The sequence below is a fragment of the Prionailurus viverrinus genome, chromosome E2 (genome assembly GCF_022837055.1).
Source record: "Prionailurus viverrinus isolate Anna chromosome E2, UM_Priviv_1.0, whole genome shotgun sequence".
Taxonomy (NCBI): Eukaryota; Metazoa; Chordata; class Mammalia; order Carnivora; family Felidae; genus Prionailurus; species Prionailurus viverrinus.
Window position 1 is genome coordinate 864,055 of NC_062575.1, and position 23,846 is coordinate 887,900.

A 23,846-nucleotide genomic window follows, 5' to 3' on the forward strand; every position below is an offset into this window, starting at 1 on the left:
TCCATCTGTTCTAATATATCTGTTTCTGATGGATTCTGTAATCCAGTGTTTGTTTTCTCTTGAAATTGTTATGCTCTGAAAATTGCTTATTACTTGGGCCAGTGAGTATATATCTTTTGGGATCACTGGCTATTTTATCAATTGTTACGCATACATGTGATGGGATCAGATCCTGGTACCTATAAACCCCACTGAGTTCAGGGGTAGAGACAATGGATCCTGGGAGGGGAGGTTGAGGCCTCAGAAAGCTAGTCAATGATTCCTCGTCCCATGAGATAACTCCTTGGAATGTGATTCACCATCCCAGAGCTTTGAGGAGGCAGGATGGAGAAACACTTGCCTGAGGTGATGTGTTCTGTGCCTGTTTCTCTGCTGCTCACAGGCTACTGCCTTGCCTTAATTCCACTCCTCAGGATGTCTGGACCAGAAATTGGGTTACAGCAGCTGTGAGCACACTGTTCTAAGGCAAAGGAAGAGAAGAAACAAGCGCAAACTCCAGAAGTTCCTTTTGTTTTTTTATTACAGCTGAGCTATACCATCTCCTGCTCCAGCCAGCCAGCCCAGCATACTAGTTCAAATCAGGTACCAACCCAAGTCTTTCTAGCAGTTTCTGATATTCCCAGATCTTTTGCCTCTTAGGTTATACCTGGGTTTATCTCAGGTAGGTGTCTGTGGTTGAATTGGCTTGTATGAACCAAAACTGGAATCTCTGTTGTGAATCTTCTTTGAGTACATTGTCTCAACATGAGGTTTTGAGACCACGTCCCATTACAGCTCCCCTTATTCTCTCAACTTCTCCGTAGGAGCAGCACACAGCACAGGCAAGTCCAAGGCCAAGAGGTTCTTTTTAAAATGGCAGATCCCTTGGGGCGCCTGGGTGGCTCAGTTGGTTGAGTGTCCAACTTTGGCTCAGGTCATGATCTCAAGGTTTGTAGGTTCCAGCCTGTGTTGGGCTTTGTGCTAACAGCACAGGGCCTGCTGCTTCAGGTTCTCTGTCTCCTTCTTTCTGCCCATCCCCTCCCCTCTCTCAAAAAGAAGCGCTTAAAAAAATAAATAAAAAATAAAGCAGCAGGGGCGCCTGGGTGGCTCAGTCAGTTAAGCGTGTGACTTTGGCTCAGGTCATGATCTCACAGTTTGTGGGTTCGAGCCCCATGTCGGGCTCTGTGTTGACAGCTCAGAGCCTGGAGCCTGCTTCGGATTCTGTCTCATTCTCTCTCTGCTCCTCCCCCACTTACTCTCGGTCTCTCAAAAATAAATAAATGCAAAAAAAAAAAAAAAAAGAAATTAAAAAAAAAATAAAGCAGCCGATCCCTCATTCTTGATTCCCTTACCCTACTGTATTCTTTTATTCTAAATATTCATTAACACCTATCAACTTCAAGCATACTATGTAACCAAATTATATTTCTCTTCATTGCCTGTATCACTCTAACTAGATACAAGCTCCAATAGGGCATGGTTTTTCACTTGTTCAGTGTTGTATCTCCAGGATCTGGGAAGTGTCTGTCACATAGCAAGTTCTCAACAAATGTCTATTGAACAAAAGGCTAAACTGACATTAGGGTTATTCCCAGCTCAGACTCTAAACACCCTCCCATGTTATGACAATGGAAGGGCCCCATCAGAGTCCAGGGAAGGCAGCCCAGGCCAAAGGGAAGAAGTTGGGGGTATGGATTTGTTAGAGCAGACAGAGGGAATAACAGGTGAGGCTGATCTGGATTTTGAATATTTGGAAAAATAAACCTCTATGCTTAAGGACTTCTTGGGTGCTCTACTTGCCCTGGTTTACTTACTGGATGTTATAATTGTCCAGTGAAAAAAACACCTGGATTAGGAGGCTGTGAGTTTGTTCCTTTGGAACTTGGTGTAAACTGGGTTGGGACTGTCATATGGCTCAGTGGATCTTCCAGTGCCTTAACACTGTCAGGGGGTGCAAAGACCCCAAAGAGAGGGCAGGGAGATCTTCCACAATTAATATTATAGGTAAATGCATGTAAACAAGTCTCTTAAGGTCATGATATAAATAGCCCAGTTACTCACAAACATCCCAACCCTCACATCTTCATTTCCAATATGCTGATGCCTGAAAACATTCATGAAAGCCCTGTTTCTGTATTGGAATGATATTGGGGTTTCGGGAACCACCAAGCAGCTTTAACCAGGAAGGAAAGAATGCTCCTGTATTGACAAAGCCTCTTCTGGCTGCTGTGTGGGTAATGGACTAATGGAGATAATGGTACGATAGGAAGAGAAGCCTGGGGGCTACTGGAGGCTTGGACCAACGTGGTGCGGAGGATGTGGAGAGAAGTGATGAAACACTTCAACCTGCAGTTTCAGACAAGGACCGCAAAGCAAGATAAACACACACCAACCACATCCTAGCGAAAGTACTGAAGGCCAAGAGAAGCTTAAAAGCAGCAAAAGGTCACGGCCATGGCAGAGAAGCTTGGATCCGACTTACATTACTGGCAGCAATAACTGGAACTCCCAACTTTAAGGAAAACGCCAAGGCAACCGGGGGACGATGGGAGCAGGGAGAAGCCCTAGCGGCCCTGTCCCCGCAAGAAGAGAACCCGCTCAGACGAACTCCGCATCTGGGCACAGGCACGGAGGAGCAGCAGTCTTCCTGGCCGAGTAGGCCGAAGACGGAGCCAGGGGTCGCCATAGCTGGAAACCGAGGGAGCCCCAGGGGAGACAACCCCAACTGCACGCACGTTGCCCTCACACCAGGCACCGGCAGCGGAACCTCCTGGCCAGACCTACAGCACCCCGTCCCGCCCCGGTCTCCGGCGGACCCTGCCCCAGCCTCCTGGCCGCTCCCGGAACCACTCCGGCCTTTGCCGCCTCCAGACGTTGCCCTCGGTGGTCCCGCCGCCCCGCTCGGCCTCGAGAGGGATTCGGGCGCCCGACCACTGTCAGCCTGGAGGCACGGAGCGCAGCACAGGCGAAGGTTACCTAGCACACTCGGCCGGGTTGCGCGGCCTTCTGGGACTTGTAGTCCACCTGCCCTGGAGCCTCAGACTACAACGCCCGGAAGGCATCGCGCCGCGCTCCGCCCAATGGAAACGCTCGGTGAACCGCCTTCTCCCCTTTCGGGGCCCACCTCCTCGCCCAGCCCGCCTTTTTCTGCTGTTGGCCCCTTGAGCGGCGGCAGTGGTCCTGGAGCTGCGTGAACGTCCTCTGGCTCACGGCCCGGCTCAAAGCTCCCAAAGCAGGTCCTCCACGTCCCTGGGAGGATACGACGTGGGTCGCTGCACCCGGGCTAGCCTGTGGGCAGCTTGCAAATATTGGAACAATCGTTCTGCTAATACGCCCACCGCAGATGGGATGTGTGAAGAGGAATCCCATTTTGCAAATATACAAAAATTTTAATGTTGAGGGGAAAATGAAAAGAACCGAATCCTATGGCAATACATTTACACACATTTTCAAGAGACATAAATGCAAATGTGAATAATTAAAAGATACAATCTAAGTGGTTCCTGCTTGAGTAGACTCGGTAATGTAGAAATGTGTTTCCTAAATTAATCAACAAACTTAAGAACATCCAAACTGATTATCCAAAATTATAGCTTTTAAAAATAAATAAGCTATCAAGCCATGAAAAAAACTTGGAAGAACCTCAAATACATATTACTAAGTGAAAGAAGCCATTCTGAAAAGGCTTCATATGTGATTCTAGCTATATGACATTCTGGAAAAGGCAAAATTATGTAAACAGTAAAAAGATTGGTGATTGCCAGGGTAGAGGGAGAGATGAATAGGTGGAGTATAAAGGATTTTTAGAGTAGAGCAGTTATGTTGTATAATAATAAAAAGTTGGATACATGTCACGATACATTTGTCAAAACCCATTGAATTATAATACCAGAAGTCAAGTGCACCGCCATGAGGGGCGGCAAAATAGGGACACCTACAGAGCGGGCTCAACCAAGCAGGTGGGGAGCAGAAGGTGAGTATCCATGGGCAAGTCCATTTATCGGGGGTCAGGATGGAGTACACAGGAATAGGCGGGAGAGGATATCGTTGCTACATTTGAATGTTGAAGGGAAGGGCAGAAGGGAGCTTGTGGCCAGAACTAGCCTTATCACCTAGGTAACCTGGTCACCTGGGTGGGGTGCTCACAGCCTGTTTGCATGGATATGGAGGCAGCAGGAAAATATAGTTTTAAAATTTACACTACAACAAAATGAGTAAAGGAGGTAAAAAGGTACAAACTTCCAGTTATAAAATAAATAAGTCATGGGGATGTAATGTACAGCATAGTGACTAAAGTTAATAATATTATATTGCATATTTAATGCTATAGTTGCTATGAAAGTAGACCTTAAAAGTTCCAATCTCGGGGCGCCTGGGTGGCTCAATTGGTTAAGCGGCCAACTTTGGCTCAGGTCATGATCTCACAGCTCGAAGGCTCGTGAGTTCAAGCCCTGCGTCGGGCTCTGTGCTAACAGCTCAGAGCCTGGAGCCTGTTTCAGATTCTGTGTCTCCCTCTCTCTGACCCTCCCCCGTTCATGTTCTGTCTCTCTCTGTCTCAAAAATAAATAAACATTAAAAAAAAAAGTTCCAATCTCAAAAAAGTTTTGTAACTGTATGGTGATAGAGGTTAGCTAGACTTATTGTGATCATTTTGCAGTGTATACAAATATCAAGTCATGGTTGTACACCAGAAACTAATATGATGTTTTGTCAATTAGAACTCAAAAAACTACGATACAATCTACTTTGTGGTGTCTCAACATCATTAACAATACTAATTGGGATGGATAACGCTTGCCACCCAGGTTGTGACGATGTGAAAGATGACTGGTATTGCTTGACTAGCCACCAAAGGCAAACTTTGATAAAGGTGACAACTAGGAAGAGTCCTATTAGGCATGTGAGGGGGGTGTGGGACCCAGTTCTCAACCAGGGATCCCACTTGGTGGGAGAAAGTCAAGAGAACAGGTTGGGCACTCTGGATTTAAGGGAATCTGTTGGAAAGTTTTGGTTATGTTATGAAAGACCTTTATCTCTTAGCCTAATTTTCATAGCTTGACCTGATCTACACATCTGTCAGTATCATTAACCCATAGTGGTATTCCGATGGATTGGTAATTCATCCAGCTGGTCTGGGTGCATGGGATATATGAGTCAATTCAAGAACCAAGTCTGGGAAAAGCCAGGTGTTCACAGCCCTATGGTGTTCCTTAGGTGTTCCCTAAGGTGTTCCCAGGTGTTCCCTTTTCCTAAGGGAAAAGACTGGGCAAAGCAGCAGTAACCATTGGGAAGTTGGTATCCTAAAACCAACTCCAAAGAAAACAGTGTCCGTGGGGAGCCTGGCAGTTCAAAATCAAGTCTAACGGCAGCAGTGCCCATAGGGAGATTGGAAGTCCAAAAACAAGTTCAAGGAGATACAGCAGATGAACTTATTCAGATGGGTTTGACCAGAGGCAGTTCTGAGATTGCAGGACTTCTAGAGAGTGGAAACCAAGTTCTTATATGGATCATCCTGTAGGCATGGCTGGATGAAAGGAAGACAGGAGTGGGAATTCAGGTGTTGTAAGAATTAAGCAAGAAGGTGGCAGTGGTCTGCTTCATGGGTATGTCTAGAGGGTCTTAGCATTGTCATCTCACAAACATTCAGAAAGGATAGTTTGCCTTTGGGGTACAGTGCAAGTGGAACCAATTTCTAAACCTAGGAAGCTTTACAAGCATCAAAAGATCTGGTCTCTTATTGTAACTGGTAGAGGTGAATCGAAACGTGCTGTCTATATTTTGAGAACTACTGGATGGACAAAGGACAAGTATATGGGACAACCTTCTTCTATGCTATCTACTTTTCAATGCCATTTCCATATTTTGAGATGATTCAGTTAATCTCCTTTATTTTATTTTATTTTATTTTTTTAAAGTTTATTTATTTTGAGAGAAAGAACACAAGTGGGGTAGGAGCAGAGAGAGAGAGAGAGAGAGAGAGAATCCCAAGCAGGCTCCACACAGTCAGCACAGAGCCTGATGTGGGGCTCCATCCCACAAACTCTGAGATCATGACCTGAGCTGAAGTCGGACGCTTAACTGAGCCACCCAGGTGCCCCTCAATTAATTTCCTCTAAAAAAACTTTTGGAGGCAGCCCCTGGAGTCTAGTTTTCTGAACGGTACCCATCAGGTGGAGGTGTACTGAATTGCTTTTTTGCAAATGCTCTCCAGAACTAACGCTCAGTACTAACGCTATTTTTGAGCTTTGCATGGATTTCGTTATTTGAATATTGCTATAACGCTGTGAGGTAGGTGCTATTTCTTCCTTCTGTTTTACAGATGAGGAAGCTGAAGTCCAAAGGGGTTAAGTAACCTGATCAAGCAAAAATGTGTAGGAAGGCAGAGATTAGGATTAGAAGTCAGGCATCTGACTACAGAGCCCTACTGCATTCTGTTTGCTTCTTATGTATGTCCCATTGAATTGTAACTGATCTTTTCTGCCTCCTCACTGGTCTGTATACTCCCTGAGGGGAGGGCCCTGGTATTATCCATATCTATACCCACAGATGTGCCTCCTTCTCCCACACCCCATCCTGTTAGTCTCCCCATTGGCTGACTTGGTTCCGTGAAGGAAGGCTGTGTTGGCAACGTTAGCTGACCTCACACTGGTGGCTCCAAGTCAGAACCCCAACATTCTGTAGAGAGCAGAGTTTCTTAGTTTCTCAGAGAAATATAGGGCAGAAACTGCACTATAGCTAAATATTTCCTTTTCTCCATGTGATAAAAGACTAACAGTTTTGGAGTGATGGACAAGGTTCAGAGTTCTTTCACCTTTCTAGTTTTGTTTTTAATGGAATGCCCACCTTTATGTTTGCCTTATGAAGGTGAGTTCAAACCAGTTGAACTAGCAACAGGCTTAATGGGTAGCTTCAACCATTGTTTTTACTTGTTTCAGGGGAAGTAAAAAGGGTTAATCATATTTCACTGCTACGAGTTTTCTTTTCAAGGTTACAATCAGTCACAAACATCCACAAATATCACTAAGCAGGAAAGTGTTTCCTCAAGACTTAGAGGTAAGTAATTGTATTACTCATTTGGTGAAATGAGAACCATAGACTGGGGTCCTCTCATCTGCTGTATGAATGTGTCTTTTCTTGTGTATTTGTTAGGAGCATGGTCCATACAATAATATAATTAGATAAGCATTGCTTGGAAATTAATCCAATATTATTATGTCTCTGGAAACTTGGAAATTAATCTGATATTATTCTGTCTCTGGAAGCTGTGCTTTCTCTTTAGGGACTGGTTTGCTTCTCTTTTATTTCACTTGGCACACACAGAAACCTTGACCAAATCAGAGTGGTTTGAATGTGTCTGTATGACTTTAATTGTAATTGGGTATACGTTTGTCGGTAGACCATACGAGTCCAGATACAGATGTTTTGTGAGTGTAAAATATTCTTTATAATCATCTGTCTTCTATGCTTTGCATTTTGAGTCCTCAAGGGAACTTTGTTTATCTCAAAACAGAGAAACTGACCCTGCCAATCTGTGAAATCAGGCAGCAACTCTTTGTGAAGATATGTGGTACTTATAAACAATCTCTGTTCTGTACAAGGGAAATGCCATCTGCACAGTATAAAAGCATCTAATTTCTGTAGGAGGAAAGGGTATTGCCGTGGCTTTCTGGCACTGGCTCTCTGACTTTCTGATGACCGCCCAGACCCCTTCAACTCTGTGCTAAATCTATCAGGTCCTCAACCAGCTCACGTGACTGCAAAAACAGACCAGAAGCCAAATGCATTATGTTCTTAACACCCCATATTCGTGGATGCAAACAGAACACCATGCTTTTCCAAATTAAGCCACATATTTCTATAAGGCATTGTAATAAATGTATTAACAACATTTACCATCTTAGCTTTTAGGTCCCCTTGTCTAATACAAGTTATTTCTTTATTTTCCTAAATCTATCTTGAACTTGTCTCTTCTCTCTGATCCTTTGAACGACTTTGAGCTCTGAAACCTCCTATGCCCAGGCAATTACCAGGCAATAATGGTAAGTCAAGGGGTCTTGGAGGGTGGCTGGGATACAGGGACATTCCCAAGGCTGTTGTGGTCTAGGGCTCCAGAGGGCGCCCCACGGTGGTCAGCACTAATCTGTACAGCTCTTTGTGCAAATTAGAAAAAGAAGTGCCCTCTGGATGGTTGGGTTAGTCATGATGCCACTAGGAGCAGATTCTAAAATAGCACAGATGTTGAAGCATCAGGAAATACAGTTGATCTTAAAAACGTGATTAATACATCCAGCCATCCCAAACACATCATTAATTTTTCTAAAACTCAGCTATGAATATCTCACTTGCCTGTTCACCCCACTACCCAGAGATTGAATTCTGGCCAAGGTATCAGGAGGCCTGCAACTAATCTTTACTTTGAAACTAACTTGTGTTGTGAGCTTGCACTAGAGGTTTGCACAGCTAAGACCTCTGCTGTGCCTGAGCTTCGGGTCCCAGGTGCAGGTTCCGATATGGAGATAGAGGACAGAATTGTTTTAGATCACTGGAAGACTCCAATTTTCTCTGTAACCCTGAGCTCTTGTTTATATGGAAAGAAGCCTAACTCATAATAAGGAAATACTCATTCCAGTTTTCAGCTGTCATGTTGAAAGTGAGCAAAATGTTTCATTTAAAAAAAAAACGGCAAAGGATTTGGGAAATATCTTGTATTTTTTTCTAATTGAAGTATAATTAACATATAATATCCTACTAGTTTCAAGTGAATATAATCTCATATGTAGGCTAGGAATGAGTGCAACGTCTATAGAGGGCAATTGGCAATTCTTATAAATATAAAAAGAATGTATTCACTTTTTGCCCTAGAGTGATGAAATATACCTGGGATTTATTTTAATCAGGTATGATAAGACATACAGACATGGAAATGATTGTCATGGAGGAAGAACATTATACTCACACACTCCTAGAAGCAAGAGGTGGGGGAGACAAGAGGGGAGAGCTTGGCCCAGAGTCTTTATTGGTGTTTTCATGGGAAGGAGTGGGTGAGGTAGGTACACAGAGTAGTGGATAGTTGGAATGATTTTGGTGGGCTCTAGGCTATAGGAGTGGTTCCTAGTTGTCCAGTACCTGGTCCTGGGATAATTTAGGTCAGGGGAAACATTGGCTTGGTGTGTGAGAGTTTGATAAAGAAGGTGGCTGAGGGTGTGGGCTCTGGATTGGTTGGTTTATATCAAAGGCACACTTGCAGGGGAGTTGTTTGCAATCTGTAGCAAATAGCCCTGGGAGGGTTGTTCTGTCCAGGATCAAGCCAGTAAATGCCAGAGCATCAATATACAGAAAATATGGGCATCTGTCTGGTTCATTTGGTGGAGTGTGTGACTCGTAGGCTCGGGCTTGTGAGTTCAAGCCCCATGCTGGGTGTAGAAATTACTTAAAAGTAAAATATCTTTAAAGAAAATTAAAAAATATGGAGAACACACAGAGGGTTACTGGAGGGGTTGTGGGAGGGGGATGGGCTAAATGGGTAAGGGGCATTAAGGAATCTACTCCTGAAATCATTGTTGCAGTATATGCTAACTAACTTGGATGTAAATTAAAAAAAAAAAGAAATAAAATAATTTGGAAGGACAATATATATATATATATATATATATATATATAGCCAATATACCTAGAAGTTTCATTTCTTGGACATTTTATTTAAAAATGTGTTTCTCATTTACCTAGCACACTTACTCTCCTTCTGCTTGGTGACTTTCTCATCTATTTTTTCTGCTCTGCAAAACCCCATCATATTTACCTCAGCCTCACCCTCAGGGGATGACCTTGTTACCTCCATCACTGGCAAAATACAAGCGGTCAAAACAGAGTGTCGCCACCTCACCCCCATCCCTGCTCCATCTACCTGCAATTGCACCCTCTTTCTCTGCCTTCCTTCCGGTTCAGGCCAAGGACTAGCCCTGCGGGTGTGCCAACCTCCAGCTCCGCCAACCCTCCGCACTACCGGAAGTTCTCTCCCCATTTCCTGTGGTATTGCAATTTAACATATCACTTCCCTTCTCCTGTGAACGTGCTGCTGGTTCTCCCATCTGAGAAAGCAAAACCCATCTGTGGATCCCTCAGCCCTTCTGGGAGCTGCCCTCATTTCTCCCCCTACAACACTGGAGTTCCTCAAAAGAGTTCCTAAAACTCATAGTCTCCAATTCCTTTCCTCCTGTTCTCTCTTGAACTGTTTCGGTCACTCTGGCATTCCCTCCTCCCCACGTGGCTAGCACCGCTGTGGTCTAGGTCTCCAGTGACCTTCCTGTGGCCAAACCCAGCGGCCAGTTTTTAGTACTCACTATACTGAAACCATCTGTAGCCCATTTTTTTTTCTCGCTGCCCCAGAATTTCATTGTGAAAGCCTGAAAGCACACAGAAGGGTAGAGAAAACCATAGAATGAACACCCATATTTCCCACGTTTGAGGTCTGCAATCAAGCATTTTACACCGCTAGACTTTTCACAGTCCAGGTTCTTTTTGTCAGGCTCAGGTGACCTTTCATTGATGGGTGAAACTCAGGGCGTTTTTCAGTTCAGTTGCTGAACTCTTTCTGTGCTAGGGAAGGGACAGACAGTGAGGGAAGGCCAAGTGCAGGACGAAGAGTAATCACCTCAATTTATCAGGTTTTACAAGTGGCTGAATAATGTACTTACTTTGCCAATTGCTCTTTTGTCCAGTTTGTATAAACAATAACTCTCTGGTTATTATTTTTTTTTAATCCCAGGTAATGGGAAGGGTGATACACATAACCCTATAAAGACTAACGGGAGTCTAACAACCTATGCAGCACCCCTGAACGCTGATACCTGGAATGCAGGTTTGTGGAATTGCATTCACTTTTTTACGTTTATTTATTTATTGTGTGTGTGTGTGGTGGGGGGGAGACAGAGAGAGAGGGAGACAGAATCCAGAAGCAGACTCCACGACATGGAGCCTGATGCAGAGCTCCAACTCATGAACAGTGAGACCATGACCTGAGCCGGCGTTGGTTGCTTAACTGCCTGAGCCACCCAGGTGCCCCTGGAATTGCATTCGGAATCTCCCTAAGGTATCAATCTCAGCACAGTGCTGCACACCCCGGACCATGAGTGCAGCGCCCAAGTCGTGAAACTAAAGCCACTCTCCTTTCAGCTACAGGGACAGCAGGTGCTGCTGTACTGAGTCAGGGGTCCTGTATCTCTACAGAGTAAAAGAGGGTTTTGACAAAGGACAAGAGCCAGAGAAAGAAAAAGGAGTTAGGGATTACTTTACGTGGGAGTTCAAATTATATATGTTCCCTGTGCAATGTAGCCTCCATATTTTTAAAAATTAAGGATGCTGTTTGTTATGGTACTTCTGATTTTGTCTCCCATTCCCCTTTGGAATAACAATATGCTTAATAAATATATTAACCGATAGACACAAGTAAAATGAAATCTTTTCTTTCCATTTTTAGCACTGATTCCACGTAGACCTGCTCTTGTTCAAGTAATTGTGATTGCGTGTATAGCCTTCAGCATTGCTCTGATATGTGGAATCAGTATTTCCTATGTGATATAGTAGGTATATACTAAGTAACATTTACCATCCTTAAGTAAGACATAATAGATTAACTAGGTTATTATTTAGTAATGATAATGATAATAATGATGATGATAATTCTTATAATCATTAAAGTATTATGGTCATCCTGAATTTCCACATCAGGGTTTTTCAGAATATGGACTGTACTCATGTTGGGTCATAATATAAATGGAAAAAAAATGAAATAGGACAGAATACAATTTAGTAGGATAGAAAATATTAGAAAGCATTACAAGTCTTAACATAAATGCTCATTTTTTAACTTTTCAGACAAACAGATACACAATTATGAGGTAAAACATATTTCTTACTGTGGATCACAGTCAAAATGTTTGAAAACCACTATCTGAGATGATGGCATCCTTCCAAAACATGGTGTTCTAAAGTGAACTTGATACTTTGGAAGGAACCTTAGTGTAAAGCAGAAAAGAGTGATCACTCTCTTTTTCGTTAGATATTTATTATCTAGGGAAACAGTAGCATTTGGGGAAGATACTTCATCTTGTTTGCACAAATAAAGTTTGTGGTCAAACTCTTTTAAGTGATGTGATCATTTTGAAATTAGTATTAGACAAAAATGATCTGTACTGTGACATGATGCTACTCTGACCAGAACTATATATACTGATTCCTTCTCCAGGATTCAGTGCTGGGATTCCATTATATCCCATCAGAAACAGTGTAGGCGCCTGGATTGTTGGGTTGGTTGAACCTCCGAATTCAGCTCAGGTCTTGATCTCACAGTTCTCATGAGTTCAAGCCCTGCATCCGGCTCTCTGCTGTCAGCACAGAGCCCACTTTGGATCCTCTGTACCCCCCCCCCCCCCCCCCGCTCCTCCCTGACTCATGCTTTCTCTTTCAAAAATGAATAAACACTAAAAAAAGATTGCAAAGATAATGATTCTTAAAAAAAAAAAAACCAACAGCTTGAGGAAGTAGTAAATTACTTGCTCTATTGGAATTGAGTATGAACACAAAGAGCCTGTTGCCATGTGTTGGGTATTTTAAGGTGGCCACTTTAGGACCACTTCACAGTATGTCCAGTAAAGGCAAATAAGACTAAAGGTAAAGTTGAAGACATTTACTAATGAGAGAGTGTAAGCAGCATGTTTAGTTCTGGGACATCTAGTGCGGTGATCTTTCACTCAATTTATGTCATTGCAATTTCAGCTTCTTTTCAGTAGTGTACACAAAGATGTTAGCATACATAGAGTTTTCTATGAGAATTCCCTCAAATGTATCCTCCAGGACTTGCAGTGTCCAGTTAAGTTGCTGAGCTAATGTCAACTCTTACAGCTTTTACACTCATGCTTCTCATAGGCCACAACAAGTTATTTTAGAGCATGAGGCAAAAGGAAAAATATATGTTCCAAAGTTACATGTTTTTTTTTTTAATTTTTTAAAATTTATTTGAGAGAGAGAGAGAAAGTATGAGCAGGAGAGGTTCAGAGAGGAGAAAGAGGAGAGCAAGAATCCCAAGCAGGCTCCACACTGCCAGCCCCAATGCAGGGCTCGAACTCACAAACTGTGAGATCATGACCTGAGCCTAAGTCAGATGCTTAACTGACTGAGCCCCAGCAAAGTACAGGTTTTCATGTAATTTTTAGTGGTGAATTTTTTCCAGAAGAGGTTTTGAAAATACTGTTGGTAAGTTTCATTCATTTAAACTAGGAAGGTAAAATTATAATAAACTCTGTTTCTTGCATAGATAAAATATTTAAACTTAACATAAGGTGAGTTTTGATACACTACTTTTCAAATTGGTAATACATTATCAACGTTAGTGTTTTGGAAAAGAATATCCACTTAAAAACACAAAAAACATGTATATAGGGACTCACATCTTTCTTTTGACTCTGGTTCCCATATGGTTCATCACAGCACTGTTGGATCTTATGTTTATTTAAAATTTTGATATTTGGTTTATCATGGATTTTTTTCCCATTCATTTCAACTTGTTAAAAGATTGAGCTCAAATATTTATCATCATTACTGAGTTTTTTGGCACCCCCTTAAATTTTATAACTGGAATCAAGACATTGGGATGAGACCAGGATTTGGATGATTACTGTTAATCACGTTTAGGATCAGACCAGTTCTTCCTGATTATGTATGTCAAACAGAATTAGGAAGATATGTATATTAGCAAAAAGGAAATCCCTCTATTACTCCTTTTCATATCAAACAGAAGTAGCTGCTTGAAAATCCAATTCCAGGGCTGGATCTAGAACGCAGTGAGCAAGGCACTCACCTCGGGTGCAAAATTTAAGGGGTTGCCAAGAAATTCAGTCATCAAGATGAATAATATTTTGATTCAATATTTTATAAAACCTAAATTTATTTCAAAAAATATCCATGATGAACAAAATGCCAACATTTTGTTTTGTTTTTATTTTTTGAAGTTTATTTTTATTTATTTTGAGAGAGACAGAGAGAGAGAGAGAGAAGGCTGGGTAGGGGCAGAGATAGAAGGAGAGAGAGAGAATCCCAAGCAGGATCCTAGCTGTTAGTGCAGAGCCTGACACGGGGTTCAAACGCACGAACTGTGAGATCATGACCTGGACTGAAATCAAGAGTTGGACGCTTAACCTACTGAGCCACCCAGGTGCCCCAAAATTACCAACATTTTATTTTTTTTTTAAATTTTTTTTTCAACGTTTATTTATTTTTGGGACAGAGAGAGACAGAGCATGAACGCGGGAGGGGCAGAGAGAGAGGGAGACACAGAATCGGAAACAAGCTCCAGGCTCTGGGCCATCAGCCCAGAGCCTGACGCGGGGCTCGAACTCCCGGACCGCGAGATCGTGACCTGGCTGAAGTCGGACGCTTAACCGACTGCGACACCCAGGCGCCCCTACCAACATTTTAAATATAGCCTCAGTAGCAGTGCTAGGCCAAGCCATGTTAGAGAGTGAACAAAAGGAAAAATCCCTAATACCTGTATGGACTTTATTTAAGAATGTTGATATTTTGTTCATTGTGGATTTCTTGGCATTCATTTTTCTTTAGTAAAATATTGCATTATGATATTATTTATCTTGAATATACTATTTATCTTGATTATGGGGTTTTGTACCCCACATGAGTTCCTCCCTCACCTCACCCTGTCCTGGCTGGGAACCACATTTGGCATTGTCAGTTACTCCTTTTCTGCCTATCAGCGCCCATTGGAGAGCAATCTGTTTCTGCCTCCCTCCCCCGCCTACTATCATGTACCAGTGACTCCTATTCAGTCAAAAGTCACAGGATTAGATGTGACAATTTACTGGGGCACTTGGGTGGCTCAGTCAGTTAAGCATTTGACTTCGGTTGGGGTCTTGATCTCACTGTAGCTTGTGAGTTTGAGCCCCGCATCGGGCTCTGTGCTGACAGCTCAGAGCCTGGAGCCTGCTTCGGATTCTGTGTCTCCCTCTCTCACTGCCCCTCCCCTGCTTGCACTCTGTCTCTCTCTCAAAAAGAAATAAACATTAAAAAAAAATTCCTCTACATTATTCTCCAGTCGGCTGGTCCAGGCTGAGGAAAGACAGCAACTTGCCTGGCTTTATAACAATGTCAGGATACCATTACTGGGAGACAAGGACGAGGGTTCTGAGGATGAGAGCCAGGATGAGTCCACCTACCTACTTCCAGAGAATGAGAAGGAGCTGGAAAAGTTCATTCACTCAGGTGAACACCCGACCCACAAGTTTATCTTGTCAGATGCAAAGTCACATGAAAGCTGAGTGGGCAGTGATGGTTTGGTTTTCAAAGGCAAAGTTGGGTGGGATTTAATGGAGCTTGAGGTAATAAAGGTGAATATTCATAGCCACACCTACATAAATGAACTGTTCTCATCAAATTATACAGAGGGGCAAATAGCCACGGACTGCAATTCCCAGGACTAAACACAGAGTTCAGGAGACAAAACTTGCCCCAAACACTTATCAGTGCAGTGTTATTGCTGAGCCTAGAACACAGCTAGACAGATGTCCTTCTTGCACCGTCTGCCTCCACCTGATGTGGGAATAGGATCCAGGTGCACAGAACAGACCCTTGTGTGCGAGATGCTCACCATGCCTGCAAATCTTTGTGAGGAGAGGGCAGCACATATGTTCATATGAACCTGCTTTTGTAGGAGTTCAGGGATTCTTGGATACTTGCTTTAAAAAATTCTAGAGCAAAACTATGTAGAGTGCAGTGTCTGATTCAACCATGTCTGTCATCCCTTGTATGCATCTCCTCTGTAACGGTCCCAGATGCGACAGTCAGAGACAGGCTGCAAGGTCAGGAGTATGGTGGTCAGTGATCCTCACTGATGCCAATGCTTACCCTTAGGAAATGGTTTTTCAATGTCTTTTCCTTACATTGAAGTATACATTTTTTAAAAGTTTTTATTTAAATTCCAGTTGGTTAACATACAGTGTAATAGTAATTTCAGGTACACAATATACATCAGCGCTTCTATATATCACCCAGTGCTCACCACCAGTGCCCTCCTTAATCCCCATCACCTACATAACCCATCCCCCACCTGCCTCCCCTCTGGTCGCCAGCAGTTTGTTCTCTATAAGTAGGAGTCTGTTTCTTGGATTGCCTCCCCCTCCTTCCCCCCACCTTTGCTCATTTGTTTTTCTTAAATTACACATATGAGTGAAATCATATGGTAGTTGTCTTTGTCTGACTGACTTATTTCACTTAGCAGGATACAGTCTAGTTCCATCCATGTCATTGCAAATGGAAAGATTTCATTAATTTTTATGGCTGAGTAATATTTCTTTGTATCTATATACCACATATTCATTCATCAGCCAAAATTCTTTTTTTTTTTTTAAACTGGGCATTTATAAAGCCTGTATATAGGAAGTGGGAAAATAATTTTATTTTTTTTGGGGGGGGAATAATTTTAAAATTCAAATTTCACCATCTTTTTCAGACAGATAGCTTTCATTATATCTTGAAAATTCTATTGTTTGTACCTTAATTTTTCCATGTTTTCCCTTACCTCTTTTGTCTCTATTCCTCATTTAATAGCATCTCAATAACATCATGTCTACGTTTTAGTTATTAGATCCAAAAGAAGAAAACATATGGAAAACAGACTGAAGAAAGAACAGTCGTTATCAAGGGAAACAAGTCTAGATAATTCTATGCAGAGTGTGAGCCCGGAGAATCTGTGAGAGCAAATGAAAGAGACGCAGGATGCGCTAGCCAGCGTGGAGCCCACGGCTGCAGGGACAACCCACGATGGGGGACCTGAGTATGACTTACTCCTGGAGAGTTCTGTTCGGAGCACTCTAGAGAAGCCAACTGGAAGTATTTAAGAGAAAATAAATCCATATGCACAACAATTCTTGCATAGTTCATTAATAATTATAACTTAATTGGAAAAGAGAAAAATCCAATTTCATATGTACAAAAGAGAAATTCTCAGAATTTTCTTTATCTTTTTTCTCAAAAAATTTTTTTTAATGTTTTTCAGGATTTTCTTTTCTTGCTCCTGAACAGAAGCACAAATCATTTCTTTGGGCACATTCCCAGGCCATGCTAAGGGATCTCTCTCATGATACCAAAGTTTTCCAGGGATATTATCTATCAGTTCCAGCACCTTGTCTCCGTTTTACTCAAAAGGAGACTGAAAATATCAAAATAGACACCACACTGGATTAAAATGCAATCATCCCTGTTTTTAAGGAGCTGGGCCCTGGCAAAGAAAAAGGGTCTGCAGGCAAGTTGCTGTAAAGCACGGCCAGATGTGTTGGCTGCTGCAAAAGCTGGGAGCTGTGGAGAGGTACGGAAATACAAGAGTCAGGGCTCAATTCACATGGCTCAGTGCTTTGGAAAATGGTCTGATGGTTCCTTAAAAAGTTATACACAGAGTCACTATATGATCCAACAGTTCCACTCCTAGGGTTATATCCAAGAGAATTGAAAACACACACAGAAAAACCTAAACACAAATGTTCACAGCAATGTTATGCATAAGAGCAAGAAGGCAGAAACAACCCAAATGTCTCATCAACTGATAAAAAGATAAATAAAATGGGAATCTATCCATACAATGGAATATTCCTCAGCCAGAAGAAAGATAGAGATATTGATACATCAGGGGTGTCTGGGTGGCTCACTTGGTTAAGTATATGACTCTTGATCTCAGCTCAGGTCATAATCTCATGGTTTGTAGATTCGAGCCCTGCATGGAGTTCTGCGCTGACAGTATGGAGCCTCCTTGGGATTTCCTCTCCCTCTCTCTCTTCCCTTACCCCACTGGTGTGCCCTCTCTCTCTCTCTCTTAAATAAAAATTAAAAAAGAGGGGCACCTGGGTGGCTAAGTCAGTTGAGCATCTGACTTTGGCTCAGGTCATGATCTCACAGTTCAGGAGTTTGAGATCTGTGTTGGGCTCTGTGCTGACAGCTCAGAGCCTGAAGCCTGCTTCGGATGCTGTGTCTCCCTCTCTCTCTGCTCCCCCCCCCCCCCCCCCCGCCCGCTCATGCTCTGTCTCTCTCCTGTCTCTCAAAAACAAATAAATGTTAAAATTTTTTTAAATAAGAAAAAGAAATATTGATATATCTGCAACATAGAAAAACCTTGAAAACATGCTAAATGAAATAAGTTAGACACAGAGGTCAGACATTGTATGATTTTGTTTATACAAAATGCCCAGAATAATCACAGAGGCAGATCTACAGAGGCAGAAAGTGGATAAGTGTACAGGAACTGGCTGAGGGGAGAAAAGGAAATGACTGCTGATGGCTGTGGGGTTTCCATTTGGGGCAATGAAAATGTTTAAAAATTAGCTAGTTGTGGGGCACCTGGGTGGCTCAGTTGGTTAAGCATCCAACTTAAACATCTGTGTCTCCTTCTCTCCCTCCCCCACCCCTGATGGAGCTCTGTCTTGCTGTCTGTCTTTTTCAAAAATAAACAAACATTGAAAATACATTTTGCTCTTCGGAAAATATTTGTTGAGTGGCCACCATGTGCTGGCAGCTTATTCATATGATAGACAATGTGGCCAAGCAAGTTTAAATATTTCTCAATAAATATTATGACTTCTGGATTACCTGTAGTGTACAATGTATCTGAAGGAGTAGGTACCAACTCTAAGAAACTCTCTGCCAGTGCCATCTGGTTATGCCCTATAATTTTTAAATTTTCTTTATTATTTAATTTATTTTTAAATTTATATCCAAGTTAGTTAGCATATAGTGCAACAGTGATTTCAGGAGTAGATTCCTTAATGCCCCTTAGCCCATCCCCTGTCCCACAACCTCTCCAGTAACCCTCTGTTTGTTCTCCATATTTAAGAGTCTCTTATGTTTTGTCCCCCTCCCTGTTTTTATATTATTTTTGCTTCCCTTCCCTTATGTTCATCTGTTTTGTATCTTGAAGTCATCATATGAGTGAAGTCATATGATATTTGTCTTTCTCTGACTAGTTTTGCTTAGCATAATACCCTCCACTTCCATCCATGTAGTTGCAAATGGCAAGATTTCATTCCTTTTGGTTGCCGAGTAATACTTCCTCGTATGTGTGTGTATATATATATATATATATATATACACACACACACACACACACACACACACACACACACACCACATCTTCTTTATCCATTCATCCATCAGTGGACATTTGGGCTCTTTCCATACTTTGGCTATTGTTTATAGTGCTGCTATAAACATTGGGGTGCATATGCCCCTTCGAAACAGCACACCTATATCCCTTGGATAAATATCTAGTAGTGCAACTGCTGGGTCGTAGGGTAGTTCTATTTTTAATTTTTTGAGGAACCCCCACACTGTTTTCCAGAATGGCTGCACCCGTTTGCATTCCCACCAGGAGTACAAAAGAGATCCTCTTTCTCTGCATCCTCACCAACATCTGTTGTACCTGAGTTGTTAATGTTAGTCATTCTGACAGTTGTGAAGTGGTATCTCATTGTGGTTTTTATTTGTATTTCCCTGATGATGAGTGATGTTGAACATTTTTCATATGTCAGTTTGCTGTCTGGATGTCTTCTTTGGAAAAGTGTCTCTTCATATGTTTTGCCCATTTCTTCACTGGATTATTTGTTTTTAGGGTATTGAGTTTGATAAGTTCTTTATAGGTTTTGGATACTAACCCTTTATCTGATATGTCATTTGCAAATATCTTCTTCCATTCTGTCGGTTGCCTTTTAGTTTTGTTGATTGTTTCCTTCGCTGTGCAGGAGCTTTTTATTTTGATGAGGTCCCAATAGTTAATTTTTGCTTTTGTTTCCCTTGCCTCTGGAGATGTGTTGAGTAAAAAGTTGCTGCGGCCAGTGTCAAAGAGGTTTTTTCCTGATTTCTCCTCAAGGATTTTGATGGCTCCTGTCTTACATTTAGGTTTTTATCCATTTTGGGTTTATTGTTGTATATGGTGTAAGAAAGTGGTCCAGGTTCATTTTTCTGCATGTCGCTGTCCAGTTTTCCCAGCACCACTTGCTGAAGAGACTGTCTTTATTTCATTAGATATTCTTTCCTGTTTTGTCAAAGATTAGTTGGCCATATGTTTGTGTGTCCATTTCTGGGTTCTCTATTCTGTTCCATTGATCTGAGTGTCTGTTTTTGTGCCAGTACAATACTGTCTTGATTACAGGTTTGTAATACAGCTTGAAGTCTGCCCTGCAATTTTTTTTTTTTTGCGTTATTAATCAACAGGTGTTTATTCTCTCTCAGTGCTGGAAGTCAGAAGTCTGAGATTAAGGGTCTCAATAGGGCTGGTGTCTCCTCAGACCTCTTTCCTTGCCCCGTAGTGGCCGTCCTATCCCTCCTGGGAAAGACAAACTCTCCTGGTAGCGAGGTGGTCCTGGAGGAGGCAGGTCCCAGAAGGTGGGGAGGCCAGGGTCCAGTATATCTCTGTGCCTCTGGAATCCATTGAGGGTTGTGGCCAGGCCCTCTGGGCACTGTCAGCCAACCTGGTACATATTCCAGTGTTGGTTCTGTGAGCAGTGCACCCCATCCCGAATATAGACGCCAGCATGAGAGGCTGGACTGCTTTGCATTATATCGAGTAAACAAGGGAAGAACATGAGTCTTCATGGGCAAATGTCTCTTAGCAGAAACCGCTGTGCTATGGTGAGTTCTACGATGCCCCCCCCCCCCCCAAGATTCTTGCCTTTGGTGTTCACAGCTGTATCATTTCCTCCCTTGAGTGTGTCTCTGCGAATATGAAAATGTGACATGTAGCATTCCCATGACTAGGCGGAAGTGATAGGATAGTTGCTTTTTTATTGCTACATTACAGAAGACTCTGACTTAGCAAATTGGAGAGACACATCCCCAAGTCGTTAGGGACTGGCTCAATGCAGGGAAAAACTTGTGCTAATCAACACAGTATGAAACGTTGAGGCCTTCTTGGATCTTTTCCGGGCATATACATCTCCCCTGGTGTGTATGTGTGCGCGCGCGCGCGCGTGTTTTCCCCAATTCTGCGGTACACATGTCTTAATTTTCCTAAAGGTCTCACACCCGCTTCTTCTCAGGGCATAAATGTTCTGTTGTATTCCTCTGCCTAATCTATCCCCGGCACCTGCTGGACTGCTGTCTTCCTGCAGCTATCCTGAGTTTGGAATCTGCCAATATCCTTACTGGCCTCCTACCTGGTTTCCAAACTATTGCCACCATTCCCATCAGCGCAGAGGCAGGAGATGCAGAAACTGGTCCTATCCTCAGCCTTCAGACAAGTTAGAACATTGCAATCAAGCCCCACTGTTTTCCATCCTTCCTGGGTTTCTACAGACCTTCAACTGATTTGTAAGTACTCATAAAGTATTTTGGTCAGCATGTTTTTGTTTATTCAAGTGTTTTTAAACGTAGCAAGGGCCTATAGTTCCATAATCTGCCATTTACTGATGTCACTCTGATTTAAGGTTAAACTTGCAAAATTGGTTTTCTTTTTTTTTTTTAATTTTTTAATTTTTTATTTTTGAGAGAGAGAGAATGAGAGAGAGAGAGAGAGAGAGAGAGAGAGACAGAGCATGAGCAGGGGAGGAGCAGAGAGAGAGGGAGACACAGAATCTAAAGCAGGCTCCAGGTCTGAGCTGTCAGCACAGAGCCCGATGCAGGGCTTGAACCCATGAACTGTGGGATCATGACCTGAGCTGAAGTCGGATGCTTAACCTACTGAGCCACCCAGGCAACCCTCAAAATTGTTTTTCTTATTGGCATAGTGGGCCTTTTGGAATTCTTGTCATCTATACAGAAGTTTTGCATTCTTTTGAGATGATTTTTGTCTCACTAATTTGTGGGACTTACTTATTAACTGAATTTATTAATTATGTAGCTGCTCTTTTATTTTTAAAATTTAAAAATTTATTTATTTAAAAAATTTTTAATGTTTATTTATTTTCAAGAGAGGGACAGAGAGCAAGCAGGGGAGGGGCAGAGAGAGAGGTAGACACAGAATCTGAAGCAGGCTCCAAGCTCTGAGCTGTCAGCATATGGCCTGACGCGGGGCTCAAACTCATGAACTGTGAGATTGTGACCTGAGCCGAAGTTGGACGCTTAACCGACTGAGCCACCCAGGAGCCCCTTTAAATTTTTAAAAAATCTTTATTTTTGAGAGAGAGAGTGAGACAGGGTGCAATCAGGGAAGGGACACAGAGAGGGAAGTACAGATCCAAAGCAGGCTCCAGGCTCTGAGCTGTCAGCACAGAGCCCAAAGTGGGCCTCGAACCCGTGAACCGTGAGATCATGACCTTCCCTGAAGTCAGACGGTTATCCTACTGAGACACCCAAGTGCTCCTGGACTTTTCGTTTATAACTGCCTTCCCAATTTACCTCTTTTCTTATTTTTAAAAAATGTATTTATCCTTTGTTCTCCATAATTGCCCGTGGCTTTGCTGCAGCTTCTTTGTCCTGGATTGCAATTCTCTTTTATTCCCCAATAAAGCTTTTGCTGGAAAAATAACTGACAGTTTTTTTTTTTTTTAATTTTTTTTTTCAACGTTTATTTTTTTGGGGACAGAGAGAGACAGAGCATGAACGGGGGAGGGGCAGAGAGAGAGGGAGACACAGAATCGGAAACAGGCTCCAGGCTCCGAGCCATCAGCCCAGAGCCTGACGTGGGGCTCGAACTCACAGACCGGCGAGATCGTGACCTGGCTGAAGTCGGACGCTCAACCGACTGCGCCACCCAGGCGCCCCATGACAGTTGTTATTTTTAAGGTTAACAATTTGAAAATTACTTTTGATTTCTTAATTTTGAAAGTTAGAAATGTAAAATAGTCAAATATATTTAAACATAAAACATGTAACTGGATTGTCTAAATAGCATTTTAAAACAATATGTTTACATGGATGCTATAAAAAGCAATCATTTCTAAAAAACTTCCCTACTTTCAACAAACTCAATGGCAATGCTATTTTTACATGAAAGAGCTATTTCTTCTCAGAGAGTCTTATGCCCAGGTAAACTAGGATTTTCTGGTCTTTTTAAAGTCTTTTAATTAGATGTATTAATATTCTTCACAGGCTCAATGTTTTCATAGTGAAATTGTCTCAATTGAATGGTACTCTATTACTTGGGAATGTGGAAACTTTTTTTAATGTTTTACTTTTATTTTTGAGAGAGGAAGAGAGAGAGCGCAAGCAGGGGAGTGGCAGAGAGCCAGGGAGACAAAGGATCCAAGGCGGGTTCTGTGTTGAGGGCAGAGATGCTGATTCAGGGCTCAAACCCATGAACACAGGAACACACAAGCAGTGAGATCCGGACCTTAGCTGAAGTCAGCTGCTTATTCTACTGAGCCACCTTGACGCCCTTAGGGAATGTGCAATCTTTTTTTTTTTTTTTCAACGTTTATTTATTTTTGGGACAGAGAGAGACAGAGCATGAACGGGGGAGGGGCAGAGAGAGAGGGAGACACAGAATCGGAAACAGGCTCCAGGCTCTGAGCCGTCAGCCCAGAGCCTGACGCGGGGCTTGAACTCACGGACCGCGAGATCGTGACCTGGCTGAAGTCGGATGCTTAACCGACTGCGCCACCCAGGCGCCCCGAATGTGCAATCTTTTAATGGTAAAACAAGATGATCAGCTCTAGAAACATTCCAATTCAAAAATCCCCAAATTATCCATGGACCACCAACGACATCACTACTGAAGCTACTCAGAGATCTTTACTCTTTTCACCATACAAAGTATTTCTCCAGAGACATTTCTGCCACCATCTTTGAATCACTACATAATCATAATTAATAACCTTCCTTAAAATTTGTTTTAATTGGGGCACTGGGTGGCCCAGTTGGTTAAGTATCTGACTCTCTGT

The 23,846-nt window shown here is 42.5% G+C and overlaps 3 protein-coding genes across 7 annotated transcripts in view; all 3 read left to right on the top strand.

Moving 5' to 3' along the window:
- Positions 1–947, top strand: part of ZNF606 (zinc finger protein 606) — a 28,310-nt gene extending 27,363 nt beyond the window's left edge. Inside the window, exons 8-9 of one of the 5 annotated variants that reach the window (XR_007147168.1) lie at positions 414–582; positions 804–901. Coding sequence is in view for 4 of the 5 variants with exons in the window: in XM_047834241.1 (XP_047690197.1) it covers positions 414–529 (116 nt within the window). In the remaining variant the exon portion in view is untranslated. Of the gene's footprint in view, positions 1–382 lie in introns of all 5 variants that reach the window. The other 4 variants (XM_047834248.1, XM_047834246.1, XM_047834247.1 and 1 more) reach the window with 4 other exon arrangements.
- A 660-nt stretch (positions 948–1,607) lies between these two features.
- On the top strand, positions 1,608–3,173 carry LOC125153158 (predicted GPI-anchored protein 58). The gene is made up of 2 exons (XM_047836062.1): positions 1,608–1,667; positions 2,499–3,173. The coding sequence occupies exons 1-2, from the start codon at positions 1,608–1,610 to the stop codon at positions 3,171–3,173; spliced, it is 735 nt and encodes a 244-aa protein (XP_047692018.1).
- Positions 3,174–5,978: 2,805 nt separating this feature from the next.
- CE2H19orf18 (chromosome E2 C19orf18 homolog) lies at positions 5,979–17,023 on the top strand. Its single transcript, XM_047834391.1, has 7 exons — positions 5,979–6,843; positions 6,967–7,032; positions 7,977–8,018; positions 10,745–10,837; positions 11,456–11,558; positions 15,083–15,249; positions 16,624–17,023. The coding sequence occupies exons 1-7, from the start codon at positions 6,765–6,767 to the stop codon at positions 16,737–16,739; spliced, it is 666 nt and encodes a 221-aa protein (XP_047690347.1). The 5' UTR covers positions 5,979–6,764; the 3' UTR covers positions 16,740–17,023.
- Positions 17,024–23,846: the final 6,823 nt, after the last annotated feature.